The following is a 25,000-nucleotide window of genomic DNA, read 5'->3' as shown; positions in this document are numbered from 1 at the left end:
CTAAGCTAGTCCCTCTCCCATCCACTTCCTCCCCCACCAACTCTATTCTTTGGATTCATCTTTCTTTAGCGATCCCACTTTGCTGCATATGCTGACTGAGAATCTTGTCTTTTATGCCTAATTATGTCATCCTTCCTATGAATGACAATTTTGCATCTATCAACAATATTGCACTTGGCACAATAGAGTGTGTCATGTTCAGCCCAATCCAGTCCAACAAGCAGTTGTCAAGTGTCTTTTACTAGCCAGATCAGGAAAATTAACAGTGCAGCTATTCTACCTGAGGAGGCAGCAGCAAGAGAAGGTGTGACACCCTACTAGGAAGACAAGAACCAATAGGAAGACAAGGGAGGTCCGGGGACAGGGGGAGAAGTCTGCAGACTACAGGTGCTGCCTGAGAAAATACAATACAGCTCTACTCTATGAAAGGTTCAGTGACAGGACAGCCTGGAGTAATACATGGGTTGGATGCACACAGTTGACTTTCAACTGTGCCAAGGATGAGCTGGAGAAGGAAGTCATGTACTAAAGGTGTAGTGACCAAAGCCCTGACAAAAGATGGTCTATGAAAGAACCCAGGAAAGAAGAATTCACACTGATAATCAAGAAATGGCTTTTGAGCCAGTGAAATGGCTCAGTGGATAAAGGCACTTGTTCCCAAGCCTGATGACCTGACTTGGCTTATCGAACACCCAAATAATGGAAGGAGAGAATGGGCTACTACATGCCCTCTGATCACCATATGAATGCTATGGAAAATGTACGTACACATACACACACACACACACACACACACACACACGCACACGCACGCGCACGCACATGCACATGTATGCGCGCACACACACATACACGCACACACAGCAAACCAATTTTTAAATTAAATGACAGTTTCAAAATCAAGGTCACTGGTCTTTGCTCTAATGTGTGCATCTGTCTTTCAGCACAGTTTTATGTTGCTCTCTAATTAGTTCCATTGTTATTGGCACCTTCAGCAGAGTAAGCAGAACAGGTCATACTGGTGCACCTCTGAAATACCCCAACTGTGGAAACCTGCCTCAGCGACCACCATCTGTCACTTGATATGCACTTAAGAGGCCATCAAAATTACGACCATCCCAGCTGGGAAGGACTTGTGTGTAATTTTTACTAGAATGTCATTCAGACAGTTGAGTCCCCTCTATGCAGCATTCTTGACGTCACCTTGAACACTTCCTGTAAGGGAAAACTCCTAGGCCACACACTCCATCCCGAGGCAGCTGGAGCTTGCTGCAAAGTTCTACTTCCTGTGACCCTACCTCTGCCCACCCATGCCATCAGTCCCAAGCTCAAAGGTCTGCTCTGCCCTCTTGCTGATAGCTCATCAGAGGAATGACTCTCATCTGTCTCCTTTTCTACAACACAAATCCCCGTCGTCTCCGCTGATTTCTACTGCACCAACTTGCTCCTCCGAGCACACATAGTGCAGATCTGTCTGTATGGTTCCCTTCTTTCGTCCAGAGTGTTAGGCCCTCTTCTCCACCGCCAGAGTCCCAAATCCAACCACATGGGCCCCAAGACTGTGCCATCTTTACACAGTCTTGTTTCTTGGGTCACCCCATTGCCCAGAGATGTACATGTCCTCCAAACTAAGCCAGCTCCAGTCTTTCTGGAACTGGAAAATGAGAGCAAGTCAGGGGAGAAGTGCGAGTCACCAAATGGGACGCATGGCATCCATGTTCCTTACGTGTGGACTAGGCCAACCTACACTCTACAAGTATATCATACACTGCTGCTTCAAGTATATCATGGGATAGCATGAGATTCTCCATCTTTTCTTATACTAAATAAAGTTGATTTTTTGGCTTATCATCAAGGAGCCGTGACAAATGTACTGTAATGTATTTCCTTCTATTAAACTATCACACTGAGCCAATATTTATAAGAGGTGGGGAAAAAGAAAGGGCTGGGAGAAGACACTGGGTCTATAAAATTCAGACACATGCGTGGTTAGCATTTTCCTGATTTTGCTCAAGTAACCCCAATTTAAATCTGCCTGAGGTCTTCCCCATACAACTTTCCATTCCCAGATCCAGCCATCGGCCAGCAGTTGCCCAGCACACCCTGCTACTCACTGGGTCGTTGTACATCTTGATGATGAGTTGCTTCACTCCATGCAGGGTGGGATGCACCCATGGAGAGGGATCCAGCCAGTGACGATTCAGATCAAAGCCCATCAGGGAGCATCTAGGCAAAGGCCAAACTGAGAGTCAGTATGGATGGGACAGCCAATGCAATTAGAAGGGAGAAAGTCACTTATTCTTATTTAGATGGAGTTCTAAGCAGGATTTATTAATCTAGTGTTATCAATATTTTAAGATCACTATTATTGTGATTCCAAACTGAGAAAAGAAGACACTGAATTACAGAGAGGTTCAAAACTACTCCTGTGACTCCATCCCACTTTGATACTAGGAACACAGAACACAGAGTGCAGGTGAGAGACATGCTCAGGCCAGAACCACTGATGACCCTGAGTGTCCCTGTTATTCCTTTGTATTGCATACCTATTGCTAACCTATTGTTTACAAAACATACACACATTTTTTCATCACTTCTACTGATGCCACTTGAGCTTGGTGGTATTCTTGTCTCCATCCTTGTCTCCTTCCACTCCAATCTTTCACACAATGGCCAAGGTGATCTTCTTCATACCTAAGTCATATCCTCCTCTGCTGCCATGGCTCTCTGTTACCTTGAGTATAAAAGCCCCGATCTTTACAACTGGCTATGAAGCCCCACGCCATCTACCTCATTAGCCTTTTTGGTCTCCACTGCTTCCACCATTCCTCTTGCTTAGTTTGTAGCAGCTACTGTCCCTTTCATGTTCTTCCAACATAGCAGGCATTTCCTTCCTAAAGGACAGTGGCAAGCTCTTCTTCTGCCCAGATCCTTCTTCTCTGGGGACCTGAGTGATTGCTTATGTCACTCGCCTGCTTATGTCAGTCCTTGTTCTGGTGTCCCCTGGAAAACAGTACCTACCTAGACTATCTTCTCTATACCCTCCATTAGTCATGCCACCGGGGTAAGTAGAATTATGATCTTTGTTCTCTGCCTTGCCCTTCACTTGTTCCTCCATATTTGTTCAAAGTTCTGTTTGGACTTAAGTAGAGGCACTTTCCCCAGGTACCCCCATGTCTTCATACAGCACACACTCTCTCCAAGATAGGCTGGGCTACAGAAAAACTTCCAAAAGCATTGTGTTTGCTCACACTTCAAATAATCTTTGTGTCACCATCCAGTCCATTGTCTTGGCCCCAGAATGAGTCTCCCCACAGAACTGACTGTCTTGTTTTCTTGTTCAAGAGGTTATGGCCTTTGTAAAATTTATTCTTTAAATATTTCTTTGAGCAACTCTTTTACCACATGTATAATGAGGATAAGAGCCCTGACCTTCTGGATTATGTCTATGAACTGCTGTGTGTAAATTCCCAAGTAGAACCCTCAGAACAGAGCGAACTTGAAGAAATGATGGCCGGGGTTGACAGTGGCCATGGTGATAATTGTAGCATCATTGAAATGAGCTAAAATTAAATGTCACCTCCTTCAAGAGGTATGGGAGAGATTTACACTTCCTATAAATGTAGAGGTAGCTATTTTACTTTTGCCCCTATAGCCACATTGCTTTCCAAGCAGAATGAAATCACACGATACAGTGTTGACTCTATTATATTAGATCATTAATTGCTTGTGTTTTTGTATCTGACAAGGAGCCTGCATTGTGGTAAACACTGAGGAAAAATATATTATAATAATTATTATTAATAATAATTATTATTAAATAGGCATTTCTAATCTTGTATTATATACCTCTTGTGAATCCAGTCAATGTAAGTGGGCTCTGTTTCCCAAGAAACAGTACTAAGAGCCACAGAAGGCAGCTACTCCACTAAGGCCACACACTAAGACTCCACAGGGCCTAGAGTGGAATCCTGGTCCTGAGCCCTGCGGTTCTCCCTTTCAGCTGCGCTGCTTCCAGAATGTCTCTCTGATTCAAAAAAGTTAAATTCAAAACTGAATAAAGGGGCTGGAGAGATAGCTCCAGGGACTCCACCACTCTCTTCTGATGTCAGTGAAACCTACACACATGGTATACATGTGCACAGACACATCCACATAAATTAAAACAAGAAACAAATCATTAGAAAGACCGAGAAGAAGAACATTAGAGCTGGGAGATCTTGACAGTTACACTCCTTGACGGATGCTGTTAAAGAAAGTAGAGTCGCTGGTGACGCAAAGGCAACTTCAGGATCCTAGTGGTCCTCAAGGATCCTAGTGCACCTTAGAAGCCAGGGCATGTGATGCCTATTCGCCCCAGTAGCCCTGTTCAGGGAGTTGGACCTGCATGGGTGCTTCTTGAACTGACTTTCGAAGAATTCTTTGAGTGACAATCAGTTTCCTAGTAGTTGCATGTTTCCAGAGCAAAACATTTTGTTAAAGATCCATGAGACCTGGCTAGACAACAGGGTACCAGACCCACCTCTATTGTCTCCATTACCTTTGTAAAGTCACTTTCTCCCTCCGAGCTCTGTGTTCTTTGTAAACTAAGCATGGATGTCTCTTCTATAACATGATTCTAAAGTGTCAATAACTGAGCTTTAGCAGGAACGTTGAAGAAAGTAATTATTTCCAGGAAAGTTTATTCAAATTAGGTGATTTCTATTGTTGGAATCAGGTTGGTATTATCTGGTTCTTTTATTTTCATTTATTTGTTTAAATGTAAATTTCTTTTTAGAATTTATATTTATTTGTGTGTGTGTGTGTGTGTGTGTGTGTGTGTGAAGTACATGTATTAGAGCATGAATGTGGAAGTCAGAGGACAACTTTGTGGAGCTGGTTTTCTCTCTCGACTTTTACATGTGTTCTAGGGGTTGAACTTAAGTTTTCAGGTTTCAGTGCACCTTTATGCTCTGAGACATCTTGCTGGTTGACACAATTTTTTAAATTGCAGATGATTAGCACCATCTTAACACTAGTTGTATGAATTTTTCAAGATTGAAGACTTTCGTAGGACTAAAAACTGTGAGTCAGAGCACAGGATAGTATTGCAGGTAGAAAGTGTGACCGTGCAAAGCTAGGAAGTACGTCATTTCTAACTGACTTCTGGTATGTTCTGCTGTATCTGAGCTGGCTATAAGAACTGGGATGGTGCTGCAGACTCTTTTCTGGTCCAGAAAACCAGTGCCTGAAGATAGGGCAAGGGAGAAGATGACTTCTCAACTCCTCATTCCTCCAAGTCCCAATTTAGAGTCATGGGATGAAAATCTGGGTCTCTCTGGTATTCTGTTCTGCTTTGTTTTTAACATTAACTTCCTTCATGGGTTCAAAATTAAGAGCTATGTTTTGATATAGAGGCTATTTCTGGTACCGCTGGAATAAAATAGAAAGGAAAATATATGGTGGTCAGTGACTACATGCTACATCATTTCTTCCTGCTGAGTTAGAAGCACTACTGAGTATCTCTTTGTTTTTTCTTCCAAATTGTGAGCTGTATAAGAACATGGCAATGTCTACGTCCTTGGAATGACTTCACTCCCCAATCCAACATAACCTACTATATTTCAATGTCAAGAAGTTTCAATATATGTATTGAATGAATGAAAAGATTCATAAGTGCATGAACCAATGCTCTGAATGTCTATAAACAGGTCTAGGAAATGACTTACATGTAGTTATGAGCAATATAACAGTGCTTCAGTCAGTGATGGACCATGTGATAAATCTACAGATTCTATCACCAGGTATTTCACAGTTGCCTTTGTTTGTATGAGTACACTTGAGAACACTTGCACCCTGGAAAATCACCTAGCAACACATTTATCAGTCCAGATCCTTCTTGTGAAGTGATAAATTGACCATAGTTTGAAAATACACCTATCTGTTAAATAGTGAACATACCCCCAGTTATCAAGGAAGGAGGGACGAATCCTTGTTTATAAACAAGGAAATAAAATCCAAGAAGGGTTTGATCTTGAGAAGGTCACTTGATGACTACAATATGAGGTTGAATTCAAAGTAGGTCTTATTGCTGCAACCATGACCCACAGCCAGGCTTCCAGGTCCCACTGTTTATGTGACACCACGTGATCTCTGAAAGGGACATTATGCTTTGCATCTGTCTCTTCCTGTCCTGTTCACTTCCTTCCTTGCCCAATGGCAGAAACAGCCTGATCTTATGGAGCCGTTTTAAAAATGAGGTTTCCTTCTCTCAAATGACTTTATAATGTGTCAAGTTGACATATTCAGAACAACGACCCTGATCACAATATCTCCTGATATGGTGATCTATGATTGTTATGCAAGTAGCAAATAAACAGTTCCATCTTGGGAAGGGCACTGTGCCTTGTTGCGGAATATTACTTTAACTATTTATAGATGTGTTGTATTTGCTTAAGTAGCAGAATATTTGTTTAAGTATGTAAAGATGGATTACATTTATTTATGCTGTATTTGTTTAATGTTGTAAAGATGTGTTGCTTTGCCTGCCTGTGACACCTGATTGATCTAATAAAAAGCTGATAAATAAAAATCTAATAAAAAAAAACTAGGCAAGGTGGATCTGGTGGGTAGAGAGACTAAGTAGGAGGAGAAATCTAAGGAGGAATCTAGGTGAGAAGAAGGGGGGAGGAGAACAAGGGAGAAAGAGGGAGATGCCAGGGCCAGGCAGGCAGGCAGCCTCCAGCCAATCAGACACAAGAAGCAGGAAAGTAGGGTATTTGGATGGAAAGAAAGGTAAAAGGCCCAGAGGCAAAGCGTAGATGAAGAGAAACAGGTTAAAATAAGTTATAAGAGCTAGTGGAACAAGCATTCATAACTAATAGTAAGATTCTATGTCATTATTTGGGAGCTAATGGGTGACCCAAGAGAAAGCCGGGTACAGTACCTCCTCCTTGTTGTAATGATGGCAGCCAGAGTGAGAGCAAGGATTTGAATGCTCCTCCATATGATTTCCATTTCATTTATTCTAACACAGTGAAAAAGTCAGTGTAGCCACTCCAGATCAGAATACTGGGTGCATACTCTTGGAAGCCTTGACGTTGACAGGCAGAGATGTATGGGGCGTGCATGCAATTGCCCCCTCAACACAGCACTTTTTCAGCATTACCAATGAGCTGGATTGGATTACATATATTTGCACCAAAAGCAAAAATAAATATTGCTTTATTTAATGCCACAAAAGGTTGGGATTCAATTGCCCTTGGCCTGAGGCACCTCCTAGCTCTATTGATTGGTCAGTGTCAGAATGCCAGGCAATCTGTCATCAACAGCCCCTGCAAAGTGCTTAGTAAGTGGGCTGTGCTCCGCTGTGCTACAGATAAATGCAGTGTCCTTTATGCCAAATAAGAATACTCATAACCTATTCACTCCTCATCACGCCAGGGTATGACAGCCTTTTCCTCCCGTCTCTTCATAGATCACCATATCAGGAGACACTGTGATCAGGGTGGTTGTGCTGGATATGTCAACTTGACACATTATAAAGACATTTGAGAGATGGGAACCTCATTTTAAAAATGCCTCCAGAAGATCAGGCTGTAGGCAAGCCTGTGGGGCATTTTCTTAATTAGTGATTAATGGGGGAGGGCCCAGACCATGTGGGTGGTACCAGCCCTGGGCTGATGGTCCAGGGCTCTATAAGAAAGTAGGCTAAGCAAGCAATGGGAAGCAGGCCAGTAAGCAGCCCTCATCTAAGACCTCTGCATCTGTTCCTACCTCCAGATTCCTGCCCTGTTTGAGTTTCTGTCCTGACTTCTTTTGATGATTAACAGTACTATTGAAATGCAAGTTTGACAAACCATTTCCTCTTCAACTTGCTTTTTTTTTTGGTCATGGTTTTTCTATGCAGCCCTAGATACCTGAACTAAGACAAGGGTGAAGACAGAGGAAGATGGATAAGAACATGGCTTTCAAAATGAGAAAGATGAAGGTTTGAGTGCTAGGCCTTTCACTAAGAAGCTTCATAACTGCACAAACTCATGTGTTTGCTAAAAACACCTTCCAAAGCTAGAAGAAGAGATATTGGATGTACTTCTCCCCCACTGAGCCTCTGTGCTGGCAGGGTCTCCATACAACTGATGCTCAGATAATCTCATAAATAGATGCTCAGATGGCTAAGGAGTTTGTCCGTGGTGACAGGTGACAGAGGTTGGACTTACACCAAGCCCACCAACTCCAAGTCTAAGTTCTCAGGCTTCATTTGACTACTCTGAAGTAGTCTTCGGACTCAGGAAAGATCCTAAAAGACTGTCCCTTGGGTTAGAGGATGATGCTCACTTAACAATCCTATTTTAAATGTATTTTTAAAAATTCTTTGTTGTTTTCATACACCGTATTTTGTTCATCTTCACCCTACTTTTCTTCCTAGCTTCTCCCCAGTCCACCCCTGCCTACCCCTTCAACATTATGTCCTCTTTATTTTTTATTCCCTAACCATCTTGTTTTTAAATGGGGAAAGTGAGTTTTAAATAAGAGACTAATAATGTGAAAGGTGCTCCCTTCAAGGCTGGCAATGTATAAACTGAAGTCACTTCTAGGTGAGTAACGCACAGAAATAATGACACCCTAGTAAGACCCTGAGCTGGAAGTAGAGTTTCAGTCTCATGGACAGAAACCTTTGTGCAGTGGACAAGACATATGGTCCTCACTCTCCACTGGCTCATAGCAAAACCAGAACTCTGGCTTTTTGCCTGAATTGAAGCAAGGCTTTCATTCCTTAACAGTGATCTTTTTTTATCAAAGTGATTTGGGAGAATGGGCTGCTCAGATCTGTAAAAGGAATTCTCTCCTACCCCAGGCTTTCAGGGGCTCTCTCTCTCCCACCACTTATTCCTAGCAGACAAGGAAAACTTTTGCTGAAGGCCATTGCAGAATGCTATCCTCCAAGAATAACAGCATTACTATCTTCATCAGAGTGGTTGTGACTGCTGGCAAGAGATGCTCAGTACTGGGCCTGTTGGTGTTCCCTCATAGAAAGAGGTCATTAGAGCCTCACCTGAGATTTCAGCCACTCCTTCCTGAACAGCTCTGGCAGTTATATGTAGTTCTTCTCCTACTGCATGTGATCTCCTGGTCTCAGGAGGTGTTAGACTACAGAGTGTGGAAGTTTACCCAAATAGAAGATCCTGTCTACACGATGATGGGGAAGTCATTATCCATGATTGGGTGAAACTTCTTGGTGGTTTTGCTGTTTGAATGGCTAAGTCCAACCTTGATGTAATTGTATCGATTGGTCCATGGTGCCTAATTGGTGGAATGGATTCTTTCCATCTCCTCAGGAAAAACTCGTGCAAGAACATGACTCCTCTCTCCCATGCACAGCTTGGCTTCAGGGGGTCTCCTCTCCCTCTGTCCAGTCTCCTACTTGGAAGTTGAACATATTGGGCTCTAGAAGCGTCCCCATTTGCAACTTAACACTCCCCAGATCTAGGCATCACCTAGAAGAACTCAAAATTCTATCAAATCCTATCCAGACACTCAGAGAAAGGGAGGGCAGGACCAAGAGTAAAGAAGGGATTTGCCAAGGTCATGGCTGTGGAATAGTAAGATTGAAAGTTCATTTCAGAATCAAGGGGGATACTTTTTCTCTTCATAACAACATTGATAAAAGGTTTACTCTTTTTTGAAAAGCCCAAGGGTACAATTTTTTTTTAAGGGAGCTCACTGGCCTTGAAGCGAGGAATTGACTATTGTAACTCCTTAGGTGGGAGGGGGCAGAAGAAAGACAGGGAAGGAGAAGTCCTTCATATCCTTCCCATGTGGAAACTGGCAAGTCCTTCACTTGTTCTAAGGATCCCAAGTTCAAATATGGACATAGGAGCCATGTTGCATAGAAAAATATATGCTTATGTGTCTAGTAATTTTGTGACTAGACTTTTTCTGGGCAGAAAAGTGAGGATTTTTTTCCACTCTCAGAGGGTTGCTGTGAAGACCAGATGAGATTGTCTGTGCGAGATGCTGAGGGCGCTGCCTAGTTTGAGGGATGTGTTACACACCTGTTAGCAGTGTTCATGGCCCAACATTTAGGGTCCTCCACAACCTGGTTCCAGAAGCAGGGATCAGAGTTGTTGGCCCCTAGGAAGCACCCTGAGTTTGGTTCCTTGATCTCTAGCAAACACCAGGGGCTATGAGCAGGAGACTTAATTTCTCTGTGTGTGTCAGCTTCCTTCTCTGCCATGTGACAAGGGCATGAGGGTCTACCTCTTGGTTTAAGGTAGTCCTTGGGTGGTATACCCCCCCCCACACACACCCTTGCTATTCCTTCCTATGGGTAAGGATAGAATTTTCTGACTGACCAACTCAAGGAACTGAGCCCGTTGGGCCTAGACTACTCAGGAATGTGTTGAGCTTTGTTTTTTTTTTTTTATGCCTCACATTTATTTTGTTTTCTGTGGTTCTAGGTACATATTCTGGGCATGTAGGCAAGTGTTCTGCCAGAGCTCTACCCTTTGGCCTCAGCATGCTGGTTTGTGGAAGTCTGGGGATGTAAATACAGAGCTCTGCAGAAAAGCTCCATTCTGGTCTGCTCTTGGTCACATGGTGTGCTCTCTGGAAGCTGCTTACTTTATCCTCTTTTTGTGGCAGACGGGATGTTGAATTTGGGGATAAATCAAACAGAAGTCAATTTGGGCCACAGATGCAGAACATGCCTTTCAAACTCTGCCTTCATCAACAATAGAGCTAATATTTTTACCTCTGCCTTTTTTTATTACTGAATCCCTTTTACACATCAAGCCATAAGATGAGACCAAGAGCAGGAATGTATCAACTATCATCCTTTTAACTTCAGTGATTGATATGCTTGTGACACTGCCAACAGTGTCTGGCAGCTTTGTATTCTATCAACACTGGTCACTATTATTCCTTCAGAATACATTACCATTTTCTTCCCCTGACCAACTCTGACTCATCATTCAAGACTCATCTCATACAGGACATCCTGCAGGACATCTTCCCTGACTGCCCCCAATCCTACATTCCCAAAGGAGATAGAAAGCTTTCCTCTGTGACCTCTGAGTTCAGAATAGGGCCAAGCCTGCATCATATTTCTGCTGCAGGTATCAGGTACATACTTGGTGAAGGAAAGAAGGAAGGAAGGCAGGGGGGAAGGAAGGGGTAGAATAAGAGAGAGGGGTGAGAAAGAGGGAGGGGGAATAAAAGGAGAGAGGGGTGAGAAAGAGGGAGGGAAGGAAGGAAGAAAGGGAGGGAGAGTAGATTCAAAGGAGGGAGGGAGGCAGAGGGAAAACAGAAGCAGAGGAAAGACACAAGCAGTGGGAAGGCTGCTTCAGCAGAAGCAGAGTGCCAGCAAAGGCCAGTTCTCAGCGAGAATGGGCAACTGTACACTCTTGGGGAAAGCGCAGAAGGAAAAGAAGATGCAGGAGGGATAAGGTGGTGGGTGAAAAGCATGGGAAGATGCTCAGTGATACTGAAAAGGCCTCAAGTCCAGGCTAAACAGCTCAGGGGCCCTCTGAGCTTACATGGAGAACCAGTGCTAGCTGAGCAGCGGTTGAGGAACTAAGACCAGACGTGATGGCGTCCTAACTTTAGTCCACTGTTTTGCTCCTCTAGAATCCCAAGCCACCAATTCTTGGTATCTATGCCCCAGAGACTTGTTTTTACTCTGGAATCAATTATTGAAACCAACTTGCTGTCAACCCAACTTTGAAATGTGACTCGGCTGCGTGTAGGACAGAGACGGAAGCTGCCTCCACAGGCATCTAGCCATCTGGCCTTTCTGAGCAACCTGGCTGGGAGGCTCATTTGAATAATTGGTTTTGGCGGTATGCACTTGTGGGTTAGACACCCGATTACACCAAGGGCCCAAGTGTCCTTTCAGCCTCCATAAAAACATCACTCAGGTTATATAAGGTAGGAGAGTCTCTAGGAGGTAAGGGTCTGTCTGGCCTTGGCCGTTGCTCAGGCTGCCTCTGAAGTATGTGGTTCTTATGACCTTCAAGGAGTTATTTCCATCCTCTATGGCCTGATTTCCTTGCCTAAGGAAGGAGCATAACTCTTGCCTTGCCTCAGCCACAGGCTTCTCAAAGGGCTCTACATAAAGATGGGGGGGGGGGTTGCAACTCAGCCAAATAAATGCATGTAAAGATTGAGGTGAAGGAGAGTCCAATGTCAAGGACATATGGGCTGTGTCACAAATGTGGTCCCCAGAATGAGGTTTGAGATGAACCCTTCCCAGCCTTATCCCACTAGTTATACCAGTATGCTAGAGGGAGTTTGCTGTGTCCGTTTCTTTATCTGTCAAGAGAAAATAATGGTGCAATTGTGCTAATGGTTAACTGAAACAATAAATGCAAAATTTTTGGAATAGTGCCAGGTGCAGAAGAAGCAATACGTGTTAACTATCATCATCATCATCATCATCATCATCATCATCCTCATCATTCAGTCCTGGACACCATGCCTCAAAGACAGGCAATGACAAACCTCTGGAGTATGTTTGGAGGACAGTAGGAAGGACAGGGTATGAGGCTACATATGACAAGTTGAAAGGCTCTGAGTGCTTCAACCTGCAGAGCAGGAGCTAGCATTGATGGGAGATGGGGAAGAGCAGAAACACACAATCTTCTAACAATTGAATGACTGCTGGGCAGACACTAATCTGGACCAGAGGGAGCCTTCAGAAGGCAGAGACAGTAAGAGCTTGAACAATGTCTTAACTAGGGTTTGCTGTGAAGAGACACCATGACCACAGCACCTCTTACAAAGGAATAACATTTAGTTGGGGTGGCTTATATTTTCAGAGGTTCAGTCCATTATTATCATGGTGCAACATGGTGGAACCCAAGCAGGCATGGTGCTGGAGAAGGGGCTAAGAGTCCTACATCTTGACTTGCATGTGACAGGAAGTGGTCTGTCTCTTGGGCATGGCTTATGCATATATGTGACCTCAAAGCCCACCTCCACAGTGACACGTTTTCTCCAACAAGACCACATCTCCAAGTATTGAACTGCCTTTGGAGGCCATTTTCTTTTAAACCACCACAAACAGAAAGTCCTTTCTAAGGCAGAGGGAGCATGGGTGCAGCTGATGCCTTGGCATGTATGGGGGGGGGCAGTGCTACTGTGCCTGAGTTTCCACAGCCAGGAGTTCGGGTATGGGGGGGGGTCACTGTGCCTGAGCTTCCACAGCCAGGGGTTCAGGTGGGAGAGGGGAGTCACTGTGCCTAAGCTTAGACACCCAGGGGTTCAGGCATGGGAGAGTTCATTGTACCTGAGCTTCCACAGCCAGGGGTTAATGCAGGCAGCCCTCAAAGATGCTGCTGAGGGGTTCCTGCCCTGAGTGAGGCACTGCACCAGATATTTGTCTGTGATGCTGTAAGAGAGGAAACGTAGGAGAGGAAGAAGAGGAGGAGCTGACTGATCTCTCAGTGGAGCTGCATGGAGCATTGTTTTCCATTTCTAGCTCAATGGAAAAAGTCAAGTTTTGATATTGACACAAAAGAAATAGAACATGAACATTATTTTATGTTCCATTCCACTTTGGTCAGCTTAAAATTTCCTTAATTCCTCCTCTGATTCTTAGGTGAAAATAGGCCCATTATAAAGTGTGTGTGTGTGTGTGTGTGTGTGTGTGTGTGCGTGCGTGCGTGTGTGTGTGTGTGTGTGTGTGTGCACGTGTGTGCAGGTTTGACATACTACTCCTGGAATTTCAATCTCACAATTATATTTAATGCTGTTTTTCCTGTTCTCCTTAGGACGCTTTTATGACTGTTGGATTCTTAGGAAACCCCATTCTTAATTTTTCTTTAGCCTATGAGTTTATTTGCATCATGTGTGTGCAGGAGTCTACAGAGGTCATAAAGAACTTAAGCGTTGGTTTCCCTGGAACTGGAGTTACAGGTAAGCAACTGTGTGGGTGCCAGGAACCACAGACAGGTCCTCTGCAAGAGCAGCAAGCATTCTTAACTGCTGAGCCACCTCTCTAGCTCCAGGTCCCTCATCCTTTCAAACCCCTCCTTTGCTACCCCCAGTCAGGACGTTCTCTCAGCTTCAAGAGACAGTCCAGCCCGAGATCAAAAATAAAGGACTGTTCTCCTTGGAACAGTGATATACAACAGTGACCTTTTGTGCCAGGGAACCTGGGACTGATTCTGTACTACCCCTGGGCCTCTTTGTCATTCTCTGTTTAAAACGGGGCTGCCACACCACCTCCCTCACAGGGCTTGGATTAGAACTGAAGGAGACAATACATAGGGTGCACAGTAAGTAGACGCTTTTCCTCTTCTCACACAAACACTGGGGTTCTTGTTGGTGACTGCTAAAGTCTGGTTAGTGCCTTCTGCTTTCTCAAGTACCCACACAGGGCATTAACACCCAGCAAGTCCTTAACAAACCTAGCTGAAATTAGATTTACTGCAATGAAGCATCTTTGCTACAATAGGATTACCAGCGCCGAGAGACATAGTGACCCCAGACCCCTGCTGCTTCAGTAGCTTCTGCCTCTTCCCCCGGAGTCTGCAGTGCTGGGCCAGAAAGCAGAATCAGTTCTGCACCACCCAGAGAGGCCTGTTCCGCCTGACCTCCACACTCCTAAGAAGCACTGAGGTCTTCAGAAGATGAGCAATTTCACAGCATCCTGCTATCTTTTGGGTAACTGCGTATTTTATGATGACTAATAGGCAATTACTATGGTAATATTGCAATTCAGCATGTGTGAGGTTGGGGAAATGAGAAATTATGGGTAACTACTTTGGACTCATTTCTATGGTAACAAAAAGTAATTGTCATTAAATACCAGTTATACTGAGGCTGTACCTGGTAATTATAGATTTTTATGCCCAGAAACATAAATAAAACCAATAAATTTATTCCAAGGTCTATGACTGTTTACTTGTACGTGGCTCTATGGAATACACAATGACAAACACCTAATTAAGAAATGCAAACCCAACACAGAATTTCATATTGTCACATGGAGATGGAAGGTCTGTTTTTCATAGGCAAGCCATTACCAATGCTCGGGAAATACAGTGGGGTGCAGGGGCGGGTAGGGCTGCTTTCTCTGCAGAGGAAGCAAGAACGGTGGTGGTGGCAAGTAGACTGTGCCAGTACCTCAGCCTGCATACAAAGTCTTGTGTTCTGCAACTCATTGAGAATTGCTCACTGATTCTCAACAGAGCTGCTTATCACCCCCACCTTGATGGCCTGACAGCTAGGCTTACAGCTTCTTGGCTCTATATTGCTGGAAGTTGCAATACCTATCCATCAAGATATGAGTTGCCAGATACCCTTGGAACGGTTTGCAAACAACCACATTGCAAAATCAGTAGTCAGACTATTTTTTTCTTTTCTTTTTTTAAAAAGTACAATATAACATAAATTTTACCATATTAACCGTCATAAGTGTGTGGCTCAATGGCATTAAACATTGGTAATGTGTTGCCATGGGCACTATCCCTGAAACCTAGGCCTGTTCGCCCACTACACAGTGATCCTCTTCTGCCCTTCCCAAAGCTCCACAACCATCATACTGCTTCCTGTTTGTGATTTCAGTGACTACTTGAAGCTCCCTCATGTAAATAGAACCCAACAGTTTTTGTCTCCTTGGAGCTGGTTTATTTCACTTGGCAGCACTATTCCCCAGGTTCATCCATGTTGTAACCATGCTTCTCCTGACAGAGCTTCCCCCTAGAGCATCGACTGGATGAGGAGAGTTGCCTTTTCCTACATTTAGTTCCTCCAAGAAGTCTGGAGGCAAATGGAGGCTTGGAGTGAAAGTTGTGTTGTCTAAAGACAATAAGCCCTGAAGGCTAGGGGAGGAAACTTGTAAAAGTTAGAGCCCAGAGACCTGGGATGTAAGCCCGGAGCCTTGCCCATGGCCCTTCACCTTCTTAGAATGTTTCCCATTTTCTCTAATGGATATAATAAAAGCTGTCTTTCCTTTCTTAAACCATTGTACTAATCAAACACAGTATTTAGGTGCTTTTAAAAGCATTGGGCTCTACAGGATGGCAAAATGGTGCCCAAGAATCCAGAGTGTCACCTTCTAACAGCCGCTCATCCTGTGAAACCGGAAGCATATTCATGTCATGACAGTATGCGATTAAACAATTGGGGATGGAAGCTGACGGCATCTGGCCATAGTTACTCTCTTCTGGGGACTTTAGCTTTGTGTGGCAGCGCCATCACTACACATCACTGTTTATTTGTTCATTCAGAAAATAGAGATAACGGGCCCATTCTGTGTCAGCCATGATGACAGGCCTGACAGGAACAAGGCAGACAAAGACACATATATACATGATTACAAATCAGGCCAGGACCAGGCAAGGTGCTATGAAAGGGTGCAGTGGGGAGCCCGCTGCCTCTTGCAGGTGCTGGGAAGGCCTTCCCATGGATTATCTGGAGACCTGATGTGTGCAGGGGGAAGGAGATGGGCTTGGAGTGTTGTGAGCATGTTAGGGTGCATTCTTGCCCTATGTCATTGTTGTACATAATAAGGGTTATGTACTATCAATTCATATGATATAACAATTTAGAAGCTGCCATGAAATATACTGTGGTTGCCACATATTGTAATATAAACTTTAATATAGGCCGTATATACACTTAGCACAGCCACAGTATGGCACCATACACAGTAATCTAGCTAGTAGACTTTGCTGCTCTTTAACACACTGAATATTCCCAGAATAGCAAAACAAACATCTGCTGCTATTACAGTCTAGGGTAAAGTGTGTGTGGGAATATTTCTCTCTCTCTACCTCCCTCTCTCTTTCTCATGCATTCCAAGCTGCCCTCAAACTCACTGTGTAGCCAAGGATGACCTTGAATTTCTGACCTTCCAGACTCTACGTCCTGAGTGCTAGGGTTATAGGCATGTGCCACCATGTCTGGTTCTATGGGGCGCTGGATATTGAACCCTGGGATCTGTGTGTGATAAGCAATGGATCTACCAATTAAACCACACCCCCGGGTTATATTAACCTTCTCTACCAATTAGAATTAAAGTATAGGTGTGGTGTAATTAAATATATAGGCTGAGATGAGAGAACTGGGAAATTGACTGTGTTTTTTTTTCTGTATTGGATCACGTGCTTCCTTAATATGGAGAAAACAGGGAGAGGAGTAGGAAGAGGGGAAAGGAATAGATTTTTATTTAGAACTTACAATGTTCCCAGTACTGTGCTTTAAGTGTGTTATCTCCCAAAGTTCTCCTCTTTCATTTCCCACTGACAAATGACAGACAGACAGACAGACAGACAGACAGACAGACAAACGGATGGATGGATACATACATACATACATACATACATACATACATACATACATACATACATAGCTTATTCAGGCTGTGTCAGTTACCCAAGGTCCTGTGGCACATAGACAGTGGATCAGAAGTTGATGTCACACCTGACTAAAAGCAAAGCCCATGTTATCACTCACTTCATAACTCTGAAGACCTCCATCTCTCCACACTGCAGGGAAGTGGCCTGTGATCTGCCTTCCTATCCCCTGAGGTGCCTCAGTGCAGGCCTGTCTTGCCATAGACTCAGAGGCACCAGGCCCAGCCCTGGCTGCAGCAGGACAGACAACAGGGAGGACAGGCCTTTATTCACACCTGCCCCACCACTGGCTGGAGCCCTGGTGTAGATTCTTCAGCTTCTCCCAGGCATTGCACCTCTACAGGGAGCTGCTGAGAGAAGAAACGTCGAAAGGCATGAGAGGGAAACAGGGACACTGATGCCTGTGTTCTGACCTGTGTCTTGTGAACCCACCAGCATCCTGTGAAGTCCGGCTTTGTTGCCCCAGAGTTCTAAGGGCCAGCCTCCCTCCTTTCTTCCCTCAAATCATCCCTTGGCCACTAAGCTAGTTTGAGTGGATTTTTATATTTGAAAGCAGAAGAAACCCTAACAGAGCCCTCCCTTCAGAGTTGTGAGGATTAAATGAAACACGTCTGAGGGCTTGCCAGACCATTGAGCCGGCAAGCCGACTTCCTGGGACGGCATTTCCCCAAATGTTTCATAACCCTAACCCAGGTGCTGAGCTGTGCGGACCACAGCACTCAACCTTTCAGAAATACTGAGGTCCACATTTCTCTTGTCCACGAGACTGCTTGTGTTCATGACCATATGCAACGTTCTGAAAAGTAACTTCACTTAGTTCAGAATTTCCCAAACTTATTTAAACTCCAAATTATTTTTTCTGCCATACACCTTAGAGAACCATGGCAAACCCAAGAAATATGACTGCAGAGAGAGCGTGGGAGGAACTGACGTGGAAGGAATTGTCGTGGGGACTTCAGGGCACCTTGAACGGATGCATTCTGAGTCTCTATTACTGTCTTTCCTATATTTTCCCTATCCTCTAAACCTGTAGAAATGAATGCTCATGATTGATAGGATCCTTTTGGCTGTTCTGATCTGTTTTAAAATCAGGATTAATGCTGTGATTAGAGACTTTCTGCAGCTCTTGTAATGAGAAAAGATCGTATTTTCTTACTTAGGAGAATGTTGGGAGTTGAAACTTCACCTTGAAACCATTTCTGAGTGTTGGAGCTACATGCCCCCAGTCACAAAATCTGGACCCTGAAGATGTATGGAAAGCATCTAAACCCCCTTCCTACTCCCTGGCCATCAGAAGCAGGAAGAAAGGAGCTGTGCTGACCAAGGTCATGGACCCGTTTCTAGCTAACCCTTCCCTGGACAGCAGCTGATGCATAGACAAGCATGTGGGGTGGCAGAACTGACCTCTTTCTGACCACTGTGGCTCTCGTAATTAACTAGAAATGTGAACATAAATCGAGCGGTCTTTCTGCCGCTGTTATCACTAACCACACATTCTGTCTGGGGAAGGGAGAAAGGGATTACTCTTGGGCCTGCAACAAGCTGTAAAACCTGCAGATGCTAATGAGCCATCACTCCAGCCAATTAGGAGAAGAAGCAAAATTGACTTTAATGAAGGCTTCATGCATCCCATGGGTCTCTCTCAGACCCAGGGGTACCAGAGAGCCCCTCTGGACCCAATTTTCATGGTTTTAGAGAGGACTAAAGCAGCTTTGTGTAAAATGGTTCTACCTGGCTGTGGGAAGATCTTACATGGGAACTCAGCCAAGGGCCTTGGCAGTCTCGCCTATTTTCTTTCTTCATCATTAGGGTCATTCCTTTCATGGCTTACATCCATCACTTCCTGAGCATCTGTTATTGGCTAATTCCTGCTGCTAGGCAGTGAGGACACAAAGACTGTCCTGTCTTCTGCTGCCCTGAAGTTCAGTGGGGTTCGTGAACACTCTCCAAAGCGACAGCAAAGAATTCCCATGATTGGTTGGCCTCTTGTTCCCTTTCCAATGATAACCAGGCCTGTGATAACCCAGAAGGCAGTTGACACTTTTGGGGGGATTGGGGGAAATGATTCCTAGAACACAAATATAAGCTGAGTTGTCAGGAGTTAGCCGATGAATAAGGGATGAGCTGGTTCTACAAAGAGGGCCAGTTATAGAGAGAAAGTCTAGGGCAATAGGCTTTGCTTAGAGAAGTCAAAGGAGCGTTTCTGGAAAGAAAGGACGTGGGCCAGACTGAAGTCAGTGCAGACACAGGCACCCGGGCACACAAAGCCTTCCATACAAAGCTTGGGGAGGTTGGCTGCTGTCTTGAAGGTTACGGGCCTGATCGGATCTAAAGTCGTGTCATTTGGGCAGTGAAGTTAGGCAGTCAATTATCTACCACCAAGTGCTCTGGGCAAGTCCGTTGCCTCGGCTGTGTAATAAGGGCAATAAGACTGTCTCTTTCGGAGAACTCAATGTTCTTTTGGCAAATGATCCCCTGGGCAGTGGAATTTTAGGCTATAAATGATCGTTCTAAGATAGGAGAAAGAACGTTCAAGATACGGCCTACGAGCAGGAGTGAGGCTGAGTGGGATGTTCATCCAAAGAGAAGTACTACCCCCATGATCAGGGCTGCTATTCTCCTTCATTAAGGATCTCCTAGGAGAAACACAGCAACAGATAGGGGAATGTTATAACCACTGTCTGAGATTCTGCAAAGCTCATTCTTCCCCATCATTCCTGCCGATACATCTGCCCTGCTGCGGGATAATTGTCTCTTATACAAGAGAAATTGAGCATCAGCGAATCCCTCAGGGTTATGGAGGTAGCAGGTGCTAAAATTAATATTAGTTCTTCTGGTTCTTAGTCTATCAGTCTGTTCAGAAAACTCCAGCAAGTGACTTGGGATAGTCGTCTATAAATGGCCAATGACGTTATTAGCTGCACTCGGGAGGTGGAGGAAAATGTCCTCTGATTTTAAATTTTCCTCTGATAATTCCTCTAATGGTTAGGCTAGAAATTATTTCTTAAGTGCCTCGTTTCCATCCCTCCATCCTGCCACTTCCTGCTTCTAGACATTTGTCCCCAGTCCCTCACCTGTAATTGCCCAGGTAGACTCCATCAGGGTTGAGCATTGGTGCAATCTTGAAGACCAAGTGTTCTCGTAGGACACGGGCAATAGGATGCTGACTTACAAGGAAGTCAATGATCCCTAGGGAGAGAGACAGGCCTGGATTAGCCTCAAAGCGTTTCAAGAAGGATGGGGCACATTTTTCTTAGTATATGAAATGACAAGAGGGCCAGTGACTGTTGGCCTCTGTCATTAGCTACTGTCTATAATTATGGCTATACGGATATATGATGAGGTATCAGCTACTGTCTATAATTATGGCTATACAGATATATGATGAGGTATTTCCCAATGGGTTGTCCAAATATATCTCTGTTTCTAAGAGAAGGAGCTCAGAACATAGCATTGAGGCCTAGGAACAAGAGGGATAAAGCACTTCATGCAGATGGAGCAGAGAGGATTTCCAGGCATTCGAGCTGGGCCTTGGGGGTTCTTAGGGAACAGCAATAAATTCAGGAAGGTGCCCTCATCACATAACCACAGGGGCCTTCCTGAACTATCCCCTCTAGTACCCTTCTGATGATGCTCTGCATCTATTCACAGGAGAGGGGTTGGGTGACATAAATGGTCCTCAGTCCTGTTCCAAGTATCTGCTTCTTCACTGGAAACCTGTACATATAGTCAAAATACTGCTCTAACATTTCACAAAATTGGTGTAATGCCATAAAGTGGTAGGAGAGTCTCCCAAAGGCAGAGGTGATTTGTTTTCCACTGGATGAGAGGGAGCCTCTGAACGGGACCCTTACAGGTCTTGACAGACAGGCATGAGGAAGACAGCAGGATAACTAAGAGCAATTCATGTGCCCAGCAGCAGACACTTAGCTCTTGGAATGATAAATCACTTCAGAGTTCATTCCAAAGCTGCTGTGACCAGCAAGGGACATCTCGGGCTTTTCATTATGCCAGGCTGAGAATCCATGGGCAGCCCAGGGCCAGTTGGACATCATTTACTTCTCGGCTGACGCGGCAGTGGACCAGATGCCCTAATTTATTTGTTGGTCCTCATATTAGAGTTGCAGTTTGCCAATAAACAGGCAGGGTAATGATGCCAGGCGCCCTTGTTAGGGGCTAATAATTGCTTAATCTGTCCGCTAATTGACCCTGGCTCCCTGGGCAGCCCTCCATCAAGGAGGCAGCCGGCACGCAGGGCTGGGCCATGCTGCCTCAGAGAATGGCTTCTGGAAATGGGAGGCGCTCACCTCCTTCACAGATGAGCAGATTAATTGGGCTGCCAATTAGGCACCTAATAAAAGAATGAGGGAAAACAAAGGCAGACAGACTATGGCTATCGAGAGCTCACCTTCCCAGGTACACTATGGCAACGGGAGGGTAAATTTCAGACTTATAACTTAGCTCGAAGTCAGAGTGAATTGAACAAGAGCCCTTCCCACCCACCCTTCTTCCTATGTCCCCCTTCACCTCCACACATGCTAGGGATCAAACCCAGGTCCCTGTGCTTGCAAGGCAAACACTGTACTTCCCAACCCCTCTCCCCAGATCCCAACTAATCTTATAAGAGGAGAGTCATTAGATTTTTTTCCCCTCCCTCTCTTCCTCTCTCTATTTACAACTTGGTAGGATGGTTTCTGGAAGAGGGACTAAGCTAAGTTGTCCAGAGGTTTGATGAGGCAAAGAAGGGTGGAGGAGGCTCTGGGAGAGAGCTACCTCATGAAGGAAAGGTAGCAGGAAGTGAAGTATCATGGGAAGGCACACAGGAGAAAGCAAGCATGGAGAGGCAACGGCATGCCTGGGCAAGCTTCACATGGATGGAGAGAGCAGAGGGATCCAGGAAGCAGAAAAGACTTGGGGATTAATATTTGAATCTTAGTTGACTATCGGCTGAAAGTGTTGAGCACTTGCTTTGACCAGTTTTTTCATTTCAATGGAAGGATGATACCTAATTTGTCAAGTGAGGTAGGGGTAGCCTTCACCTTGCTGCGAGACACCAATAGCTGCCATGACACCAGTCTTTGGTATAGTCGTGATTTTGTCATGCCCATTCCTCTAAGTATGCACCATCAAGACTGGTGAAAACAGGATGGCAGGAAGGTGAGGAAGAGAAGGGAAGTCGCTGAAGATCTAAAATTAAAGTTAGGTGCAGAGATTCTTGCCTGATGCCAACCTCCAGCTGACCAGGATGAGCTTTGCCAGACCAACCTTCTGTTCAATCTTTATTTTCAGTGTCTCCATTTCTTCTAAAATGCCTGCCTCAGGATTGAGCCTACAGCCAATGCTTAGGAGATGCCTATTGATGGGGCTAGAGAGATAGCTCGACTATTAAGGCTAGGTATTTCTCTTGCAGAGGACCCACGTTTGATTCCCAGCATCCACATCAGGTGGGGCTCATATCCTGCCTTCAGTTCTAAAGCTAGGGGTATTTGATGCCTCCAGTTTCCATGGGTACCTTCACTCATGTGCATGTGAACATGCTCACATAGATACACACAAGTACATAGGATTTTAATTAATAAAACTAAATATTTTTTAAGAAAGAGAAATAAAGAAATACATATTATTGGACCATCTTTGACAAAGCCAACAATTAGTTGATCTGACAGCCCCTCACTCTGCAAACTGGGCATTCTATGATGAATACAATGTTCTTGCAGTGGAATCCGGAACAACAGGACAGCAAATCCACACTTGCTAGCCAAGGCCCTAGTGAGAGCTGCAGAGAGTCATGAGAACCCACAAAAGGCTCTTGAATCAATCAAAGCTGGGTGGTATGGTAGGGGGACAGGTGAGAGAGGATCTTGGGGAAAGGGTCAGCAAGATGGATGAGCAAGATGAAAGGTGCCAGGAAGGTAACCAGGCAAAGGAATGCTTACATCAAGCCTTGGTGGCAAGAAAGAAGATGGCTTCCTTGGTGGCACACAGTTCTTCACCTGGGGCTTAACTTCAGGGTTAAAGATACAGTTGGAAACCGTAGTCTCCAGGCTTTAGTCCTTCTTGAGAGGTATTAATTTGTTGTGTGACCTTACGCTCTCCACTCCTCAGTATCCCCATAAGTTAAAAATGAGAAAGTAATAATTATTAGGGGATACTACAAAGACTATGAGTTGATACAAACCAAGTGTCTCGCGTGGAGTAAGCATGTACATGTGTTGTTTTAATCATGGCTTTTAATGATTTGCTCATAGGTGGTGGGAAGGGAGGAGAAAAGTAAGGGACAAATCAGAGAAGCAAGCAAGGCTATATATGTATGTGTGCATGTATATATGTGATAATATGCCATATATTATTTTATATGATATATATATATATATAAAACATTAGAGAATCACTATATGATTTAAAGCTAGGAAGACACAGGTCAGTTCGCGGCTCTGTAAGGCACTCGTGACTACAGTATGCCAGAGAAAAAGAATAATGGTGGGCGAGGCTCTGGCAGCCAGGAGGGGCTCACAAAGCACTTGGCATGAGGAGCCAGGATCTGACCTGCTGCTGACCAGCAAGGGCCCTGGGGAGATGAAAGCCTGGAGAATCATGAGGACGCAGCCAGTGAAGGGTAGGTGATGCTCTCAAGATGACCTGAACTCTGCTCCAATCAAACAACCCTGCAGGAAATGACTGAGATTATGCCATCAGTCTGAAAGACCATGGCCTCAAAATAGAAACGGTCTAAAAGAATAAGGAAAAACGCGTTTCCTGAGCCTGTGATCAGAGGGATCGAGGTTTGTGCTGGCTGCATCTGCCTTCCCTTCAGGCTGAAGGCTCCAGGAAAGGAGAACTAATCTGTTTGCTTCTGTCCTATTTCAGAGCATTGGTGCTGGGCACAGCAACGGTACTCAGAGGATGGATGTGAAATGACTGAAGTCAGAGCCTCAATCGCAACTGCACACTTAGTATGTGACTGATTCACAGTGCTTCTGGCTCCATTTTACAGGCAGGGAAACAAAGTCAAAGTATGACATCACTCTTGGGGCCTAGGTGGGATCTAGACCAGTTCTGCGGGCTTCAGAGTAGTGCTTTTGCTGTTAGGGCGACGAACTAGAAGGCTTCTCACATGTGTCTTAGAGCATGTTTGCATCTGTGGGCATGTTTTCCCCTCCAGGTAGTTCTGTGTGAGGCTCACTGTCTCTGTTCTCTGCTCAGTGGTGGCATCCTGGAATGAGCAGAGCCCAGATTCACAGCGAGGCATGTGTGCTGGGCCCAGGCTACCACAGGCACAACCGCGGTCATCCAGATCTCCCCTGACTGCCCTCAGCCAAGCCCTCTGTCCTAAAATTATAGAACCACGGGCTTTACAGAATTTCATTCCTCTGTCAGCATGCTGGGCTCGGCCCATTTCGCAGATGTAAAGGGAAAAGCTCCTTTTCACTTGTGATATAAGGCTGAATGCGCCATAGACAGAGGGGAGGAAGAATAAAAGAGGAGCAGGTGTGGGAATGAAAGCAGAGTCGAGGAGGGACAAATAGTGGGAAATTATAGGTGGTGCTGGGTCTCGATGGCCGGCGCTATCGGTGGCTGTGAAACGGTGCTGTGAGAGGACTGTGTGTGCACCTGTGCACTCCCGCCCACAGATGTGCATGTGTGCAAGAGGACTGTGT

The 25,000-nt window shown here is 44.9% G+C and overlaps 1 protein-coding gene across 4 annotated transcripts in view; it reads right to left on the bottom strand.

Moving 5' to 3' along the window:
- Bend5 (BEN domain containing 5) overlaps window positions 1-25,000 on the bottom strand; it is a 234,392-nt gene that overhangs the window by 90,833 nt on the left and 118,559 nt on the right. For all 4 annotated transcript variants that reach the window (XM_026782015.1, XM_026782016.1, XM_026782017.1 and 1 more), the window contains 2 exons: window positions 20,417-20,531; window positions 2,115-2,226 (listed from right to left, as the gene is read on the bottom strand). In XM_026782015.1, coding sequence (XP_026637816.1) covers window positions 2,115-2,226; window positions 20,417-20,531 — 227 coding nt within the window. The remainder of the gene's footprint in view (window positions 1-2,114; window positions 2,227-20,416; window positions 20,532-25,000) is intronic.

This window comes from Microtus ochrogaster, chromosome 10 (genome assembly GCF_000317375.1).
Source record: "Microtus ochrogaster isolate Prairie Vole_2 chromosome 10, MicOch1.0, whole genome shotgun sequence".
In the NCBI taxonomy this organism is placed as follows: domain Eukaryota; kingdom Metazoa; phylum Chordata; class Mammalia; order Rodentia; family Cricetidae; genus Microtus; species Microtus ochrogaster.
This window is presented reverse-complemented; position numbering and strand designations above follow the sequence as displayed.